Below are 14,435 nucleotides of genomic sequence, written 5' to 3'. Positions count from 1 at the left end.
GGGAGAGGCCAGGGTGCTGGGAGGATGGGTGCTGAGGAGGTAGGGAGGCCGGGGGCCTGTGGTCCAGAGCAGGGAGGATGGGCAGTGAGGATGGAGGGCTGGGTCCCCGGATCTGCATTGCTGGAGCTCTGGACCAAAGAGAGGACCAGGCAGGCCCTGTGCTGGAAGCGCATGCCTCTGTGTGGGTTCTCCACACCTCCCCTGAGGGGGAAGGGCGTGGCTCCCAGGTTCCCAGAGCTGAGTGCTTTCTGGAGGCTTCAGGTGGGAGAACCTCAAAGATGCATGGAATGGGGACGGGGTTAGAGAGAGAACTGTGAAAGTCATAATTAAATTCAAGCAAACCTCCCCCTGTGTGAAGCCAGAGCCCCCGCACTCACCATGAGGCTGCAGTGGAGGTGACAGGCGGAGGGGAGGGGAGGAACCAGGCCCCGAGGGGATGCTGAGAGCTGGCAGCCCCATGGTGTCTGTGTCGGAGGCCAACAGATCACAGGCACCCAGGAGATGAAGGCATTTGTAGTGGACAGCAGGGCAGCAAACAGCACTGTTTCCATTAAAGCTGAACGAACAAGCTTGCTGCTCCTGTCCCCACACACCCAAGATTCCCAGGCAGCCTCATTCACATCTGGCCAGTTCATAAACCAGGCCTTCCCTCCCCCACAGCCTCCATTCACACACATCCACTCACTCACTCCCTCGCTCACTCACTCACCTCTATTCAGGGACACTCTCTCACCCCACAGCCTCCATTCACACACACACCCACTCACTCACTCATTCCCTTACTCACTCACCTCCACTCAGGGACGCCCTTCACCCCACAGCCTCCATTCACACACACACCCACTCACTCTCTCACTCCCTTACTTACTCACTCACTCACTCACTCACTCACCTCCACTCAGGGACACCCCTCACCCCACAGCCTCCATTCACACCTACCCACTCACTCACTCCCTTACTCACTCACTCATTCCCGTACTCACTCACCTCCACTCAGGGATACCCCTCACCCCACAGCCTCCATTCACACCTACCCACTCACTCACTCCCTTACTCACTCACTCATTCCCGTACTCACTCACCTCCACTCAGGGACACCCCTCACCCCACAGCCTCCATTCACACACACACACACACACACACACACACACACACACACTCATCTCCATGCAGGGGACTCCCCTCACCCCACAGCCTCCATTCACACAAATAGCCCATTCATGCACTCACTCACCTCCATGCAGGCCACACCCCCTCACCCACACAGGCGCCTGCCATCAGACACCTGCTTTCCCCAACACACCTCTCCATCCACACCCGCCCTCCATCACAATCCACAGGCCGCTGACAGGGGCTCCCTCACTCCGCACTCCCTCACCACGGGCTCTCAGACATCTCAGCCTACAGAGGCTTGTGCTCTGCCGCCAGCAGTGAGGGCACTGGTAGGAGACATGTCACTCAGCGGCTACTGCCCATCGCTAATGTGGGGCACGAGCTCTCCTCCCTCCACCAAGTGCTAGTTTTTGTTTGTCATCAACAAGAATGTGCACGCTTTTCAGATCACTTTTTGCTTTTATGTATCTTCACGGTGACCCAGGCCCAGGTGGGACTGTATGTGATGAGAGTCATAATGAAGACGTATGCCCAAGGCTGGGTCTCCCAGAGGTGGGCCTGGGATAAGAACTTGAGTGTAAGTGGCTTATGGGACTGGTGATGACAGGACTCACAGGAAGAGGAGGGGAGAGGAGGGGAGAGGAGGGGAGAGGAGGGGAGAGGAGGGGAGGGGAGGGGAGAGGAGAGGAGGGGAAGGAAGGTGAGAAGAAGCCAGTCCATGCAGGGTGTGTTAGGGGCCCCTGGGCTCAGTGCCACCTGGGAACTCTAGGGGGCTGTACAGGGTGCCCCAGAGTCATCCCACCAAGAGGGGAGGAGGGGAGGTACCTATCCTCCATCCCCTCACTGGTCCTGCCCTCTGGGCCTTGCCTCTCTGGCAGCCTGGCCTGCCCTAGACTAGGCGATCCTGCTCCTGGGAAGGTGGCCTGCACGGCTGGCTCAGGTGCAGAAGGGGCTGACTCTCTGAGCTGGAGCACTTATCCACACATTCCTTCACTCGTTTTGGTACCGATCAAGTCCCAGGTGCCTGCTCTGTGCCAGGCATGGGCTTCTCCTGGGGATTCAGGGATGAATAGAATAGGGTTCCTGCCAAGATGGGGCTCCCAGGTGAATGGGGTGGAAGACAGGAAGCACATACGTACTCGGCAGCACAATGAAAGCTATCATGGCTGCATTAACACGGAGGCATAACGCTGTCTGAGAACAGAGAGGAAGCCGCTCTGAGCTTAAGCTTAATAACTTACGATAACAACTGTTTGTCTCTCACCAGGCATTTAAACGCAGCCTAAACTGCTTCATTCTACCCTTTTGATGTGGAGACATGGTTTCCCCCTTTCTTTCCTGCTTCCTCTGCTCTCTGAGAAAATCGCTTAGCTGGAGTGTGTAGAACCCTGATGACTGGGGAGGTGGCTTTGTTTGGGGCTGCACAGGGGATGCTTTTGTCCATCCTGTGTGGGTGTCATTCTGTAAGCACAGAGCTAGGACCTCCTGAGGGAACTTGGCTTCTCTCTCTCTCTCTCTCTCTCTCTCTCTCTCTCTCTCTCTCTCTCTCTCTATTTTTTCTGCTGTTAAACTGGAAGCCAACTGTAGGATGGCCACCAGATCCCGGGGATGGCAGAGCTCAGAAGGCAGAGCATCAAGCCACAGAGGATGCTTCTCCAGACTTACAAGCAAATATGTTCGCCCTGCTCTAGGCTTAGGCCTGCCTGGGGCCAGCCATCCCCACCTCCTCCCTGACTTCTCCCTTAGAGTTGATGCTGGAATGGATTAAGACTTCTGGGATGGAGCGAAATGAATTTTGCATGTAAGAAGAACATGAGACTGAGGAGCGGGCAGAGGGAAACATGTTATACTGAATTGTGTCCCCTCCAAATCCATGTGCTGAGAGGCCCTAACCCCAGTACCCCAGAATGTGGCTATGTTTGGAGACAAGACCTTTAAAGAGGTGATTAAAAACGGGACCCAGTGACCCTGCTTCTAGGAATGTATCCTAGGAAACCCAAAACACCAAACTGATGAATCTCAGAGGGAAGGGGAGGGGATTAACCAAAGAGCTTGTATGCATATATGCATAGCCCATGGACACAGACAATAGTGTGGTGAGGGCCTGGGAGGGACAGGGGTGGTGGAGGGGTCAGGGGGGAAAGGGGGACATTTGTAATACTTTTGCATTAAAATGAGGCCATTAAGGTAGGCCCTAATGCATGCTGACTAGCCTCCTTATAAGCAGAGGGAATGTGGACACACAAGGCGCCAGCAGGAGCACATGCCTGGGGTTGGGGGGTGGACAGGTGAGGGCACAGTGAGAAGGTGGCCAAGGAGAGAGTCCCCAAAGAAGACACCAGCCCTGCTGATGCCTCGAGCCTCCTGTACTTCTACCCTCTGGAGCTGTGAGAAAATCAATTGCTGTTGTTTAGCCCTCCCCACCCCACCCCCAAAATAAAACAAAATAGCTGCCTGAGGTCAAAGCTCTGCCCTCCCTGCAGGACTGGGAGCTCTTTGATGTCGGGGCCTACCTCCCTCTCCAACACCGCCCCCCACCCCCCACCCCCCAGCCCAGCCTGGCCCTTCCTCTTTCTCGGGTGCTCCAGGGACCCTGTGCAGGGCAGCATGGAGGTGTGTGTGAGGGGGTGTGCATGGGAAACCAGCTGTCTGATGCTACTGCTTTCTCTTACCCTTAGAGGAAGCCTCAGGCTTACTTCCTGGGGCTCTGGGAGGCGGAGGCCTGCAGATGGCAGGGCAGGGCTGGAGCCTCCTCCTGGAGCCGCACCTGGGGCTGCTGGGCCATCACCTGGCAACTCCTGGACCAGAAGGGCGGCCCCATCCCTGGAGTCTGAGGTCCAGGCTCCTTTCCCACCCGCTGGCTCTGGAGGTGTGATGTATGGGAGCAGGGAGTGCTCTGGGAGGGCGAGCCTGCCAAGCAGGTGCAGGCCTGCCTCTCCCGGCAGCTCGAGCCCCTCCCTCCCTTATTAATTCACACTTCCCCAGCCCGGAGCCCCCTGGAGGGGCCATTTCTTTGTACCTGAGGCAGAGACAGGCATCCTAGTTGATTTACAGGCTCCAGGGGCGGGTGGCTCCTGGCTGGTTGCTAGGGTATCTTTTAAATGGAAATCAGGGTGGAGAGATAGCACATAGATCTCGCCAGCCATCTGCTAAATGTTGCTGCTTCTGTCTGGAGCAGCTCGGGAGGCTCTGGCAGGGAGGCAGGCCCAGGCTGGGGGAGGAAGGGGTCATCTCTGGCCTCATCCTCCAGTGGAGGAATGGGAACTGTCCTTTTCTGCAGAAATCTCCTCGCTTGCCACGTTCTGTCCTTGTCTTCCTTTTTTTCTCTTTTGTTTTACATATGAAATTCCATCTGTTGACTCTGATTACAAACCCATCAGCCTGTTTCCACAACTCTATATATTGCCAGTATATGTAAGTTCGTGTGCGTGTGTGCGTGCATGTGTGCGTGTGAGTGTGTGTGTGTGTGTGTGAGAGAGAGAGAGAGAGAGAGAGAGAGAGAGAGAGAGAGAGAGAGAGAGAGAGAGAGAGAGAGAGACGTGCCACCATCAGGGCTGACAGGTGGATATTTCTGAGCCAATTAGGCCCCTGCTTCGGAGAAAACCAGTCCCCAAGAAGGAAACACAAGCGCCCGCGTTTAGCGGAGCAGCTGGGCGTCGCTGGTTTCCAAGCAGTCCCTGCGGAGGCAGCAGCTTTTCTCAGAGTCGCCCGCCGCATGGAAGCTTCCAGGGCCTCCTCTCCTCCGGGGACGGCCCAAAGCCAGGCAAGCCTGAGTTCAAATGGTGCTTCTTCTCGGGAGCTGGGCGAGGTAGGCAGGCCCCGCCCGCTTTGGACCTCACTTCCCAGTGGTAGAGATGCAGCTAAATGCTCAGGGGCTCAGGGTACATAGGGCAGGTTGCTTGCTGCACAAGGCTGTTGAGACAAGAGGCCCTACAAACACCCAGCGGGCCCCCCTTCTCCTTGGAGGGGAGCACCCAGCGGGTCCCCCTACTCCATGGAGGGGAGCACCCAGCGGGTCCCCCTTCTCCTTGGAGGGGAGCACCCAGTGGGGCCCCCCTGTGGCGCTGGCAGCACTCCCTTTGCGGAGTTGCTGGGGAGGCTGCATGGAGAGGCGGGGGGCAGAGACAGGCTCCTCCTGGGCCAGCTCCCAGACACTCCACAGACAAGCAAAGGCTCCCTGGGTGGACTCTAACACTTGCTGCCAGCGGCCACTTAACGGCCTGGACTCTGATCCCCCCTGTACCACTCTCTGCTCTGCCCCCCAGCAATCCGGTGGCCCTCCGGCCCCTTGGATGGGGCTCTTAGTTAGACAGTGCCTCTGCCCATGGGTACCAGTGAGGAGCCGCCACTCAGTCTCTCCTCCCCTCCGCACGTGGGGCTTAAGCTGCTTTTCGCTGGGCTGTGAGAGTAATATTTTAAGTGACAGTTCTCAGAATACCATTTTAATTGAGATTCAATAGTCACTTCCCCGTCAGTAATCTTCCACGCTGATTACTTAAAACATATTTACCCGGCTCTATTATGTCACAGATTGGAATTCATTAGACATTTGCTAATCCATCACAAACTTTTTTAAATGCGATTTGTTTAGCATGATTTAAGAGGACAAACTGTTTAAAACAATGGGCCCTGTGCAGGGTGTGCATCCCAACGTGTCCGCCTCCCACTGCCGCCACGGCCAAGGCTGTCTGCGGGCAGGCGACAGGCCCGAGGAGAGACAGGCCCGAGGAGGGACGGGCACTGCAGTCGGGCAGTGTGCCATATTGTGCTGATGCAGCTCACACTGCGCAGCCTCCCAGGACACAGGAGGACAGAGAGGAGATCTGGAGGGACAGACAGAGCTACCCAGTACAGTCTGCCAACAGCCCCAGCCCGGATTCAGCTATGCCTGCCACCTATCAGCATTTCCTACGAGCACAGTGACAGGAAAGGGTCGGGAAGCACCGATAACCCGAGATCACTAATCACCGCAGCGCTGACTTGACAAGAGCGCACAGAGGCACCTTTCTCCTGGGGCCCTGGGCTCCCAGAACACTGCCCTCCTCCCCACACACCCACACACATGCAGACACGTACATGCTCACACATGTATGCATGCACGCACATGCAAACACGCATGCACATAAGTGTGCACATACACACATGTGTGTACACACAGCCACCTCCAGCTTAACTAACAAAGGGCATCCTTGGGTGTGTCTGGCCCTGTGTCCTGGGCGGGGGAAGGGTACCACTCACCTGCACTTGAGCAGCTGAGGGGCCAGAGAAACACGGCTCCCTGACGCACTGCCACCATGAGTCATGCTGGAAAATATAATACAATGGATGCTTAGCGGACGCGCTTCGGAAGCTTCTGCCGAGACCAGCCCACTCTGCAAGGATGGTTTTCTCAGCTGATTAGCCACATGCACTCTGGACGGTGCTGAGACAGAACCTAGCGCCGTGGTGCCAATGCCAGAAACTCCCTTGGCTCAGCACCGTGTTTCATTCGTTCAGCTGATATGTACTGGGTACTTACTGTAAGTCAGGTGCGGAGCTGGGTGCTGGGGATACTGTGATGGGTGGACAAGACAGGTCAGTTCCCTGCCGAGTTTTTGAGCTTACAGATTAGGAAGGCATACAGGAAAGTAATTAAGAAATTATAATTCAAAGGGTGACTATCAATGTGTAGGACAAGTACGGGGCTGGGGTACACGGCAGGGTAAGGGGACTGCTTTGGTGTAGGTGTCGCAGAGGCTCTCTGGAATCGGTGGTGTTTCGTCTGAGACCCTGAGATAGAACAGCAGCTTGGCCGGGCAGGAGGGGAAGTGGGGAGAAGCCAGATGAACACAGAGCTTGTCGGAAGTCCTGGAGGACCAGCAGTATGGATTTATAAGACAGAGGTGGAGTGCAGCTGGGACAGGATGAGCAATGGGGGGTAGAGTGGTCAGAGATAAGCTGGGCTAGTGGGCGGGACCAGCTCTTACAAAGACTTGTTCTTGTGCTAAAAAATAGGAGAAGGGTCCATGCAAATGAAGAAGAGTCCTGTCTGTTTCATCAGGCCCCACCTAGCTAACTGTGGCCCAGGGGCCAGGATACACCTGGGCATGGAGGTGGGGATGGATGGGAAGCTTCCATGTGTTCAGAAGCCTCTGGAACGGGTGCTCCTGCTGGGACCTGGGTCAGGTGGGCTAGGACCTGGGTCAGGTGGGCTGGAACGTGGGTCAGGTGGGCTGGGATCAGGGTCAGGTGGGCTGGAACGTGGGTCAGGTGGGCTGGGACCTGGGCCACGTGAGCTGAGACCTGGGTCAGGTGGGCTGGGACCTGGGTCAGGTGGCTTGGAATCCTCAGTTAAGAGGTTGGTGAGAGCAGACCCTGGCTGGGGAGGGATGGCCTGGCCACTGCTGGGAGCCCAGAGAAGAACTATGTAGAATTAGCACATTGGCAAAGGCTTTTAATGACATGACTATAATGAAGAAGATAAAAAGAAAAAAGAAAAAAAATCTCCTAGAACAGAGGTCAGCAGACTTTTTCTGGAAAGGGCAAAACAGCAAATGTTTTAGGCTTTGTGGCCACATTGTCTTTGCTGGACCTTCTCATGTCTGCATGAGAAAAGCCATAGACAGCATATAACTGAATGAACATGGCCATGTTCTAAGAAAACTTTACTTATAAAACAGGCGACAGACTGGACTTGGCCCTCAGGCTGTAGGTAGCCGACACACACCGGCTCTGGACACCAGCTCTCGCAGCGCAGCCCACAGGGCAGCCAGTGGCCGCGTGTGCCAAGTGAGCCCTTGAAATGCGCTCTGAGTGTTAAATACGTGCTGACTTTGAAAATGTAGAACAAATAAAAGAAGATTAACTTCCTCATTAACGATTGTTTGTGTCGGCTGCATGTTGAAATCATATTTTGGATATGGCGGTTTACACAAAATATATTATCCAAACTGATTGCACCTGTTTCCTTTAACTTTAAAAAAAAAAAATATGGCCCCTAGGAAATTTACAATTACATTTATGGCTAGTATGATATTTCCAGTGGACAGCGCTGCTCAGAAATAGCATTCTCCACAGATGAAATACAGGGCAAGTCTCTGGCCCTGAAGGCTCTCAGGTGGGAGATTTACCCTTAAAGAGACACAGTAATGGAATTCAAACCTTTACAATAAAATAGCGCCTGATTGGGATAGGTTTCTAAATTTACAAGACACCTTTGTTTTATTAGCTGGTTGTTTCGTCTGTATCTGTGTGCCTCAACGTGGGAGCGATGGAGCGCCACTTCCTCCAGATATTAATAGCTGCTGCTCAGGAAAGTGAGCATCTTCAGCGAAAACAGAAAAGGGGAGTCAATTAAACGTTAACCCAGTTTCTCTCCTGCAGCAGCATTCCTCAGCCCTTCTGAACTGACGATGCGCCTAGAGCTTTCGCAAGAGTGAGGGGGGGTAGGCAGCACTTCCCCAGCTCCCTGGCCCCAGACGCCTCTCTTGCAGACCTCTAACTAGCACTCCTAGAAGGCAGTTTGAGAGCTGCTGGCCTACGTGATGCCACATAATCAGAGTGTGTGATTTTTCCAAAAGTTCAACTCAATTGATGTGATTCTTGGCACTCCATAAATAGAGCCACAGACAGTCCAGCATGGGTAGTGAGAAAACTGTCAGATTTGGAGGCACAAGGACCCAAGCCAAATTCCTGTTCCTTCCCTTTCCAGATAGTCGTTCATGTGAAAATACCTACTATGTGTCAGGGGGTGTTTGAAACTTTGAGAATATAACGGTGAACAAAAATAAGTCCCAACCCCTTAGGGCTTTGTTGCTGGTACAGAAGACACACAACAGGATGCCGGGTACAGCATAGGGAACAGAGTCAATGATATTGAAATAACTATATATGGTGTCAGATGGGTACTACCCTCACCAGGGGGATCCCTTCTTAGGCATATAAATGCCTAAGCTCTGTGTTGTACACCTGAAACTAATATAATATTGTATGTGGACTCTAATGGAAAGATAAGAAGCCCTTACCCTGTCATGCTGGAAGTGTCCCTGTGAACTTGGCTTTCTTCCACTTGGGAATGTGACAGAATCACCCCTCATCAGTTTACAGAGATGGTCTTCATTCTTTTGTCTTTTTCTTTTGAAAAATATATTTTATTGATATTTTACAGAGAGGAAGGCAGAGAGATAGAGAGCCAGAAACATCGATGAGAGAGACATCGACCAGCCGCTTCCTACACATCCCCTACCGGGGATGTGCTCGCTACCGATGCTCTATCCAATGAGCCAAACCAGTTTCGGTGCTCTTTGTTCTTTTTTACAGCAGTATAACACTCCATTGTACTGGTGCGGCATAATTTATTCCAGCACTTTCCTGTCTGTAGACATTTAGGTTGTTTCCAGTATTTGCCACTTACAAATTATGCCACAAACAAACAAAAAAATACATAAAAATAAATAAAAAGTAAAATGACAAAAAGAGAAACAATAAGTAAGACAAGTAGGTAAATATATACAGTGGATGGGTAGCAGTCAATTTCAAGGAGGAGACACAAGCAGGGGAGAGGGAATGCACAGGCCGGTGGGGCCTGGGGGCGGAGGTGACTTCTGAGTAAAGACCTGAGCATTAGGCCATGGTCAAGCCCTCATCTACATGCAGATAAGCCCTTCCTGTGAAGGCTGTGCCCGAAGCCCCAGTGAGATGACGTGTTTGGAACCCCAGGCAGAGGACCCAGCACCTGTGAATACTCAGAAGTTCGTGTCCCACCACCTTCTCTACTTCCCTGACTCCCAAAGAGGCATGTGCACTCTGGGTTCTCCATGGTGACGCTTTAATCCAAAGCCAGTTCCCCACGAACCACGGTGTCTCTCCCAGCCAACTCTCTCCTGGCCCACGTCCTTGTTCTTAGGGGATGCTGGTCCTGTTTCATTTCATGCCGAGTCTAAACCAATTAAGAAGGTGAAACTGCTTCAAAGCGCAGCCAGAACACACTTTTCACATCCAATGAACCACTAATGAACCACTAGTGTGAGATCATCCATCCATCCATCCACCCATCCATGCAAAAAATACGTATTGAGCAGCTACTGTGTCCCAGGCCCTGTGCCAGATAAAACGATGTTCAAAGAAGACACCAGGACCTGCCCTCATGGAGCTGACATCCTGGTGGGGCAAGAGGAAGCATCCCATGGGCACAGTTAATAAGTAATGCAGAGTCTGTTAGAACATGGTAAGAGCCAGGGAAAGAAGGAAAAGTAGAACTGTCTTAGAGGGGCTGGTAGGAGAGATTACACCTTGCGATGAGCAGATGCCATTCATGGCTGCTCCCCAAGGCCGCGGTGGTGCCAGGGAGGAAGCTCTGGACGGGGGCCTTGGGAAGTCACCTCCTGACCCTGACCTGTGTCCTTCCTTTCCAGGCGCTGCAGCCTGAGGGACCAGACCATGGAGACCCTGCTTGGCGGCCTGCTGGCGTTTGGCATGGCGTTTGCCGTGGTCGACGCCTGCCCCAAGTACTGCGTCTGCCAGAACCTGTCTGAGTCGCTGGGGACCCTGTGCCCGTCCAAGGGGCTGCTCTTCGTGCCCCCGGACATCGACCGGCGGACGGTGGAGCTGCGCCTGGGCGGCAACTTCATCATCCACATTGGCCGCCAGGACTTCGCCAACATGACGGGGCTGGTGGACCTGACCCTGTCCAGAAACACCATCAGCCACATCCAGCCCTTCTCCTTCCTGGACCTCGAGAGCCTGCGCTCTCTGCACCTCGACAGCAACCGGCTGCCCAGCCTCGGGGAGGACACGCTGCGCGGCCTGGTCAACCTGCAGCACCTCATCGTGAACAACAACCAGCTGGGCGGCGTGGCCGATGACGCCTTCGAGGACTTCCTGCTCACGCTGGAGGACCTGGACCTCTCTTACAACAACCTCCACGGCCTGCCCTGGGGCTCCGTGCGCCGCATGGTCAACCTGCACCAGCTCAGCCTGGACCACAACCTGCTGGACCACATCGCCGAGGGCACCTTCGCAGACCTGCAGAAGCTGGCCCGCCTGGACCTCACCTCCAACCGGCTGCAGAAGCTGCCCCCGGACCCCATTTTCGCCCGCTCCCAGGCCTCCGCGCTGGCCGCCACGCCCTTCGCCCCGCCCTTGTCCTTCAGTTTCGGGGGGAACCCGCTGCACTGCAACTGTGAGCTCCTCTGGCTGAGGAGGCTGGAGAGGGATGATGACCTGGAGACCTGCGGCTCCCCGGGGGGCCTCAAGGGCCGCTACTTCTGGCACGTGCGCGAGGAGGAGTTCGTGTGCGAGCCGCCCCTCATCACCCAGCACACGCACAGGCTGCTGGTGCTGGAGGGCCAGGCGGCCACGCTCAAGTGCAAGGCCATCGGGGACCCCAGCCCGCTCATCCACTGGGTGGCCCCGGACGACCGCCTGGTAGGGAACTCCTCGAGGACCGCCGTATATGACAACGGCACCCTGGACATCCTCATCACCACGTCTCAGGACAGCGGCGCCTTCACCTGCATCGCCGCCAACGCCGCCGGGGAGGCCACGGCCACGGTGGAGGTGTCCATCGTCCAGCTGCCACACCTCAGCAACAGCACCAGCCGCACGGCGCCCCCCAAGTCCCGCCTCTCGGACATCACTGGCTCCAGCAAGACCAGCCGGGGAGGAGGGGCAGGCAGCGAGGGCGGGGAGCCTCCCAAAAGCCCCCCAGAACGGGCGGTGCTCGTGTCGGACGTGACCACCACCTCGGCCCTGGTCAAGTGGTCGGTCAGCAAGTCGGCGCCCCGGGTGAAGATGTATCAGCTGCAGTACAACTGCTCCGACGATGAGGTACTGATTTACAGGTGAGCCAGCCGGGGCTGCGCGAGGCAGGGAGGGGTTTGGCTGGGGGAGGAGGGGGGCAGGGGAGGGCTTTGAGCTGTTCCTACCTGAAGCCCTCCTCCCCAAAGTTGCCTGTGGGAATCATGGGCAAACCGTGCCATTTGCGTATCAGTGTTTCCCAAACTTTTGACATATGTATACCCCTAATATAATTTTTGTAACCCTGAGTACCCCTAGTAGTCATGAGAATTAGGTGCAGCTAAGCATGGTGCAGTACATATCCCCACCAAACTCCGGTGCAATACATATCCCCACCAAACTTTTCCTGTACCCCTGGGGGTACGCGTACCACACTTTGGGAAACACTGGACTGTAGATGAAGGAACATCACCTACAAGTTGAAGATGAGAGGAACCCATGCGGGCAGCCCCAGGGGGTGGTGTGTACGTGGACCAGGCCCCCTAGGGGCGTAGCAGGAGTAGTTGGTCATATGGCTCTGAGCCCCGGAACTTTCCATTTTAGCCACAGCTAGAGGACATGCAAAAACAATAAGTGGGCCTCTTGGCTGAATTGTCTGATTCCTCCAAGGAGGAGCAGGTCTGGCCTCACCTGAACTCAGATGAAGTCGTGATTAAGGCTTTGAGGCCAGGAAAAGTAGAATTCACGGTTTGGCCACTTGTTAGCTGTGCTATTCTCCTGGGCTGCCTCGGCTGTCCTCATCTGGAAAATGGGGGTAATCCATACATAACTTAGTCTGGACACTTGGTTGCAGGTAATGGAACCCAAGTCAAACAGGCTTTTAAAAAAACCCAAACCAATGTGTTGGGCCATGTGGCTTCCAGCTCAGCTAGACCAAAAGCCCTACAACCACCTGCATTCTCAGTTTCTTCCCTTCCCTGCGTTCCATTTCTTCTGGGTTGGCTTCACCCGCAGGCAGCCTCTTTCCCTAAACAGCTCTAGAGGGATTAGTGTCTTTTTCTCAGTTTGTCCCACTGAAGTCCTGGTGAGCTTTGATTGACTAGAGAAGGTCACGTGACACCCAAGGTAATCCTGCCCACCTGCACTGACCTCTCTGGTGTCAGTCTCCTCACCTGGAAATGGAGACAATGATGTTGACCTTGTGAATTTGCTGTGAGAATCTAGGGACCATTGCCAGGCCTGGTACAAAGGGACCAAAAGGCTGCACAGAATTGCCTGAGACATTCAGAGGAAGGGAGGAGCTCACAACGTGATGGATACAACCCAAGGGGCAGGAGGTCTGACCCCACAGGAGTTTTCTTTTCGGTTTGTGCCTCGTTTGTGCTATAGATGAGGGGCATGGCTTAGAATCTTACCACTCAAAGAATGCATGGTTTCTTTGAAATCCCGTTATTTTTTATGCATGTAAAATGGGCATTCTGGGAAGAAATCCTGTAGCCTTCACCTACAGCCCAGGGGACCAGGGGTCAAGAGATCAAGTACTCTTGATTTAGCGTTGAGGTTTCTTCCAGTTCTGACCTCCTGAGCTGATGAGTCTCTGCCTGGGCAGGTGTGGGAGGGAAGCGGCAGTTCCCTTACCTGGCACATGCTTTCCTGGAATTTCTTTAACTTGTTTTATCTGGAGAGCAGCTTCATTTCTCAGGATGGAGAGGAAGCATTGGAACAAACATACGCATCTGTGCATGTGTAGGAAGATATATAGACAGAGATATAGAATTAAACTTAAATATGCATATGTGCATTTTTCTAATTAAGAAAGTAATAGTCTTCATAGAAAATTTGGAAAATAAGAGAAATGATCAAGAGGAAAATAAGAATTATCTGTAACCACTCAAAATAGACCCGAGGCCTTTGGCCTCTCCATTTTATTTCAATTCAAAACTATATTTATGATCATCCAGGCGTGTGCTTTTGTTTCTTAATTCCTCCACTCAACATTATAGCTGCTTAGTTCCCATGGTGTTCAAGTATTGTTCACTTGCTGACCCATAATTTATTTAACCAATCTTCTATTGTTGGACATTTAAGTCATTTACCATTTTTTAATATTAAAAGTAATGCTGCAATGACTATCTTTGTATGTCAATTTATTGGTGCAGCTTCAGCGATTTCCTTAGCATATTTTTCTAGGAATGGAATTGCTGGCTTAGTGAGTAAAGTATAACCTTTATATGTTGCATCTGCATATTTATTTACCCTCTGGCCAGGGGAAGGTGACAGTGGCCACTTTGACCACTCCTTTGCCAGTTATTGAATATCTAATTACTTGCATCTTTGCCAATTTGATAGGTGGAAAATGGAACTTGCTTTCATTTGCATTTCTTTGATAACTTCTGAGATTGACCTTTGAGAAATATGTACTATTTCTTCCCATGTGCATTTATGATATGGTCTGACTTTGATAAGAAGTGTAAAGGTGGCAGCTCTCAGCGCTGGGGCTGGCACAGGCCCAGGATGAGGGGGACTGAAGTCTACCAGGCAGTGATGTTGCATCCAGGTGGCAGCAAGCTGAGGGTCTCAGAAACTCCGGGAGGGTCACCGGAGGC

At 53.4% G+C, this 14,435-nt stretch overlaps 1 protein-coding gene across 3 annotated transcripts in view; it reads left to right on the top strand.

The window, feature by feature from the left end:
• The window catches only part of LRFN2 (leucine rich repeat and fibronectin type III domain containing 2), a 176,246-nt gene that overhangs the window by 123,453 nt on the left and 38,358 nt on the right, over positions 1-14,435 (top strand). For all 3 annotated transcript variants that reach the window (XM_084890270.1, XM_084890271.1, XM_084890272.1), the window contains one exon: positions 10,506-11,933. In XM_084890270.1, the coding sequence (XP_084746396.1) occupies positions 10,531-11,933 (1,403 nt within the window). In that variant the 5' untranslated portion in view covers positions 10,506-10,530. The remainder of the gene's footprint in view (positions 1-10,505; positions 11,934-14,435) is intronic.

The sequence above is a fragment of the Pipistrellus hanaki genome (assembly GCF_964339955.1).
Source record: "Pipistrellus hanaki genome assembly, chromosome: 7".
NCBI lineage: Eukaryota > Metazoa > Chordata > Mammalia > Chiroptera > Vespertilionidae > Pipistrellus > Pipistrellus hanaki.
Note: the sequence above shows the minus strand (reverse complement) of the source record. Positions and strands in the feature narration are given on the sequence as shown.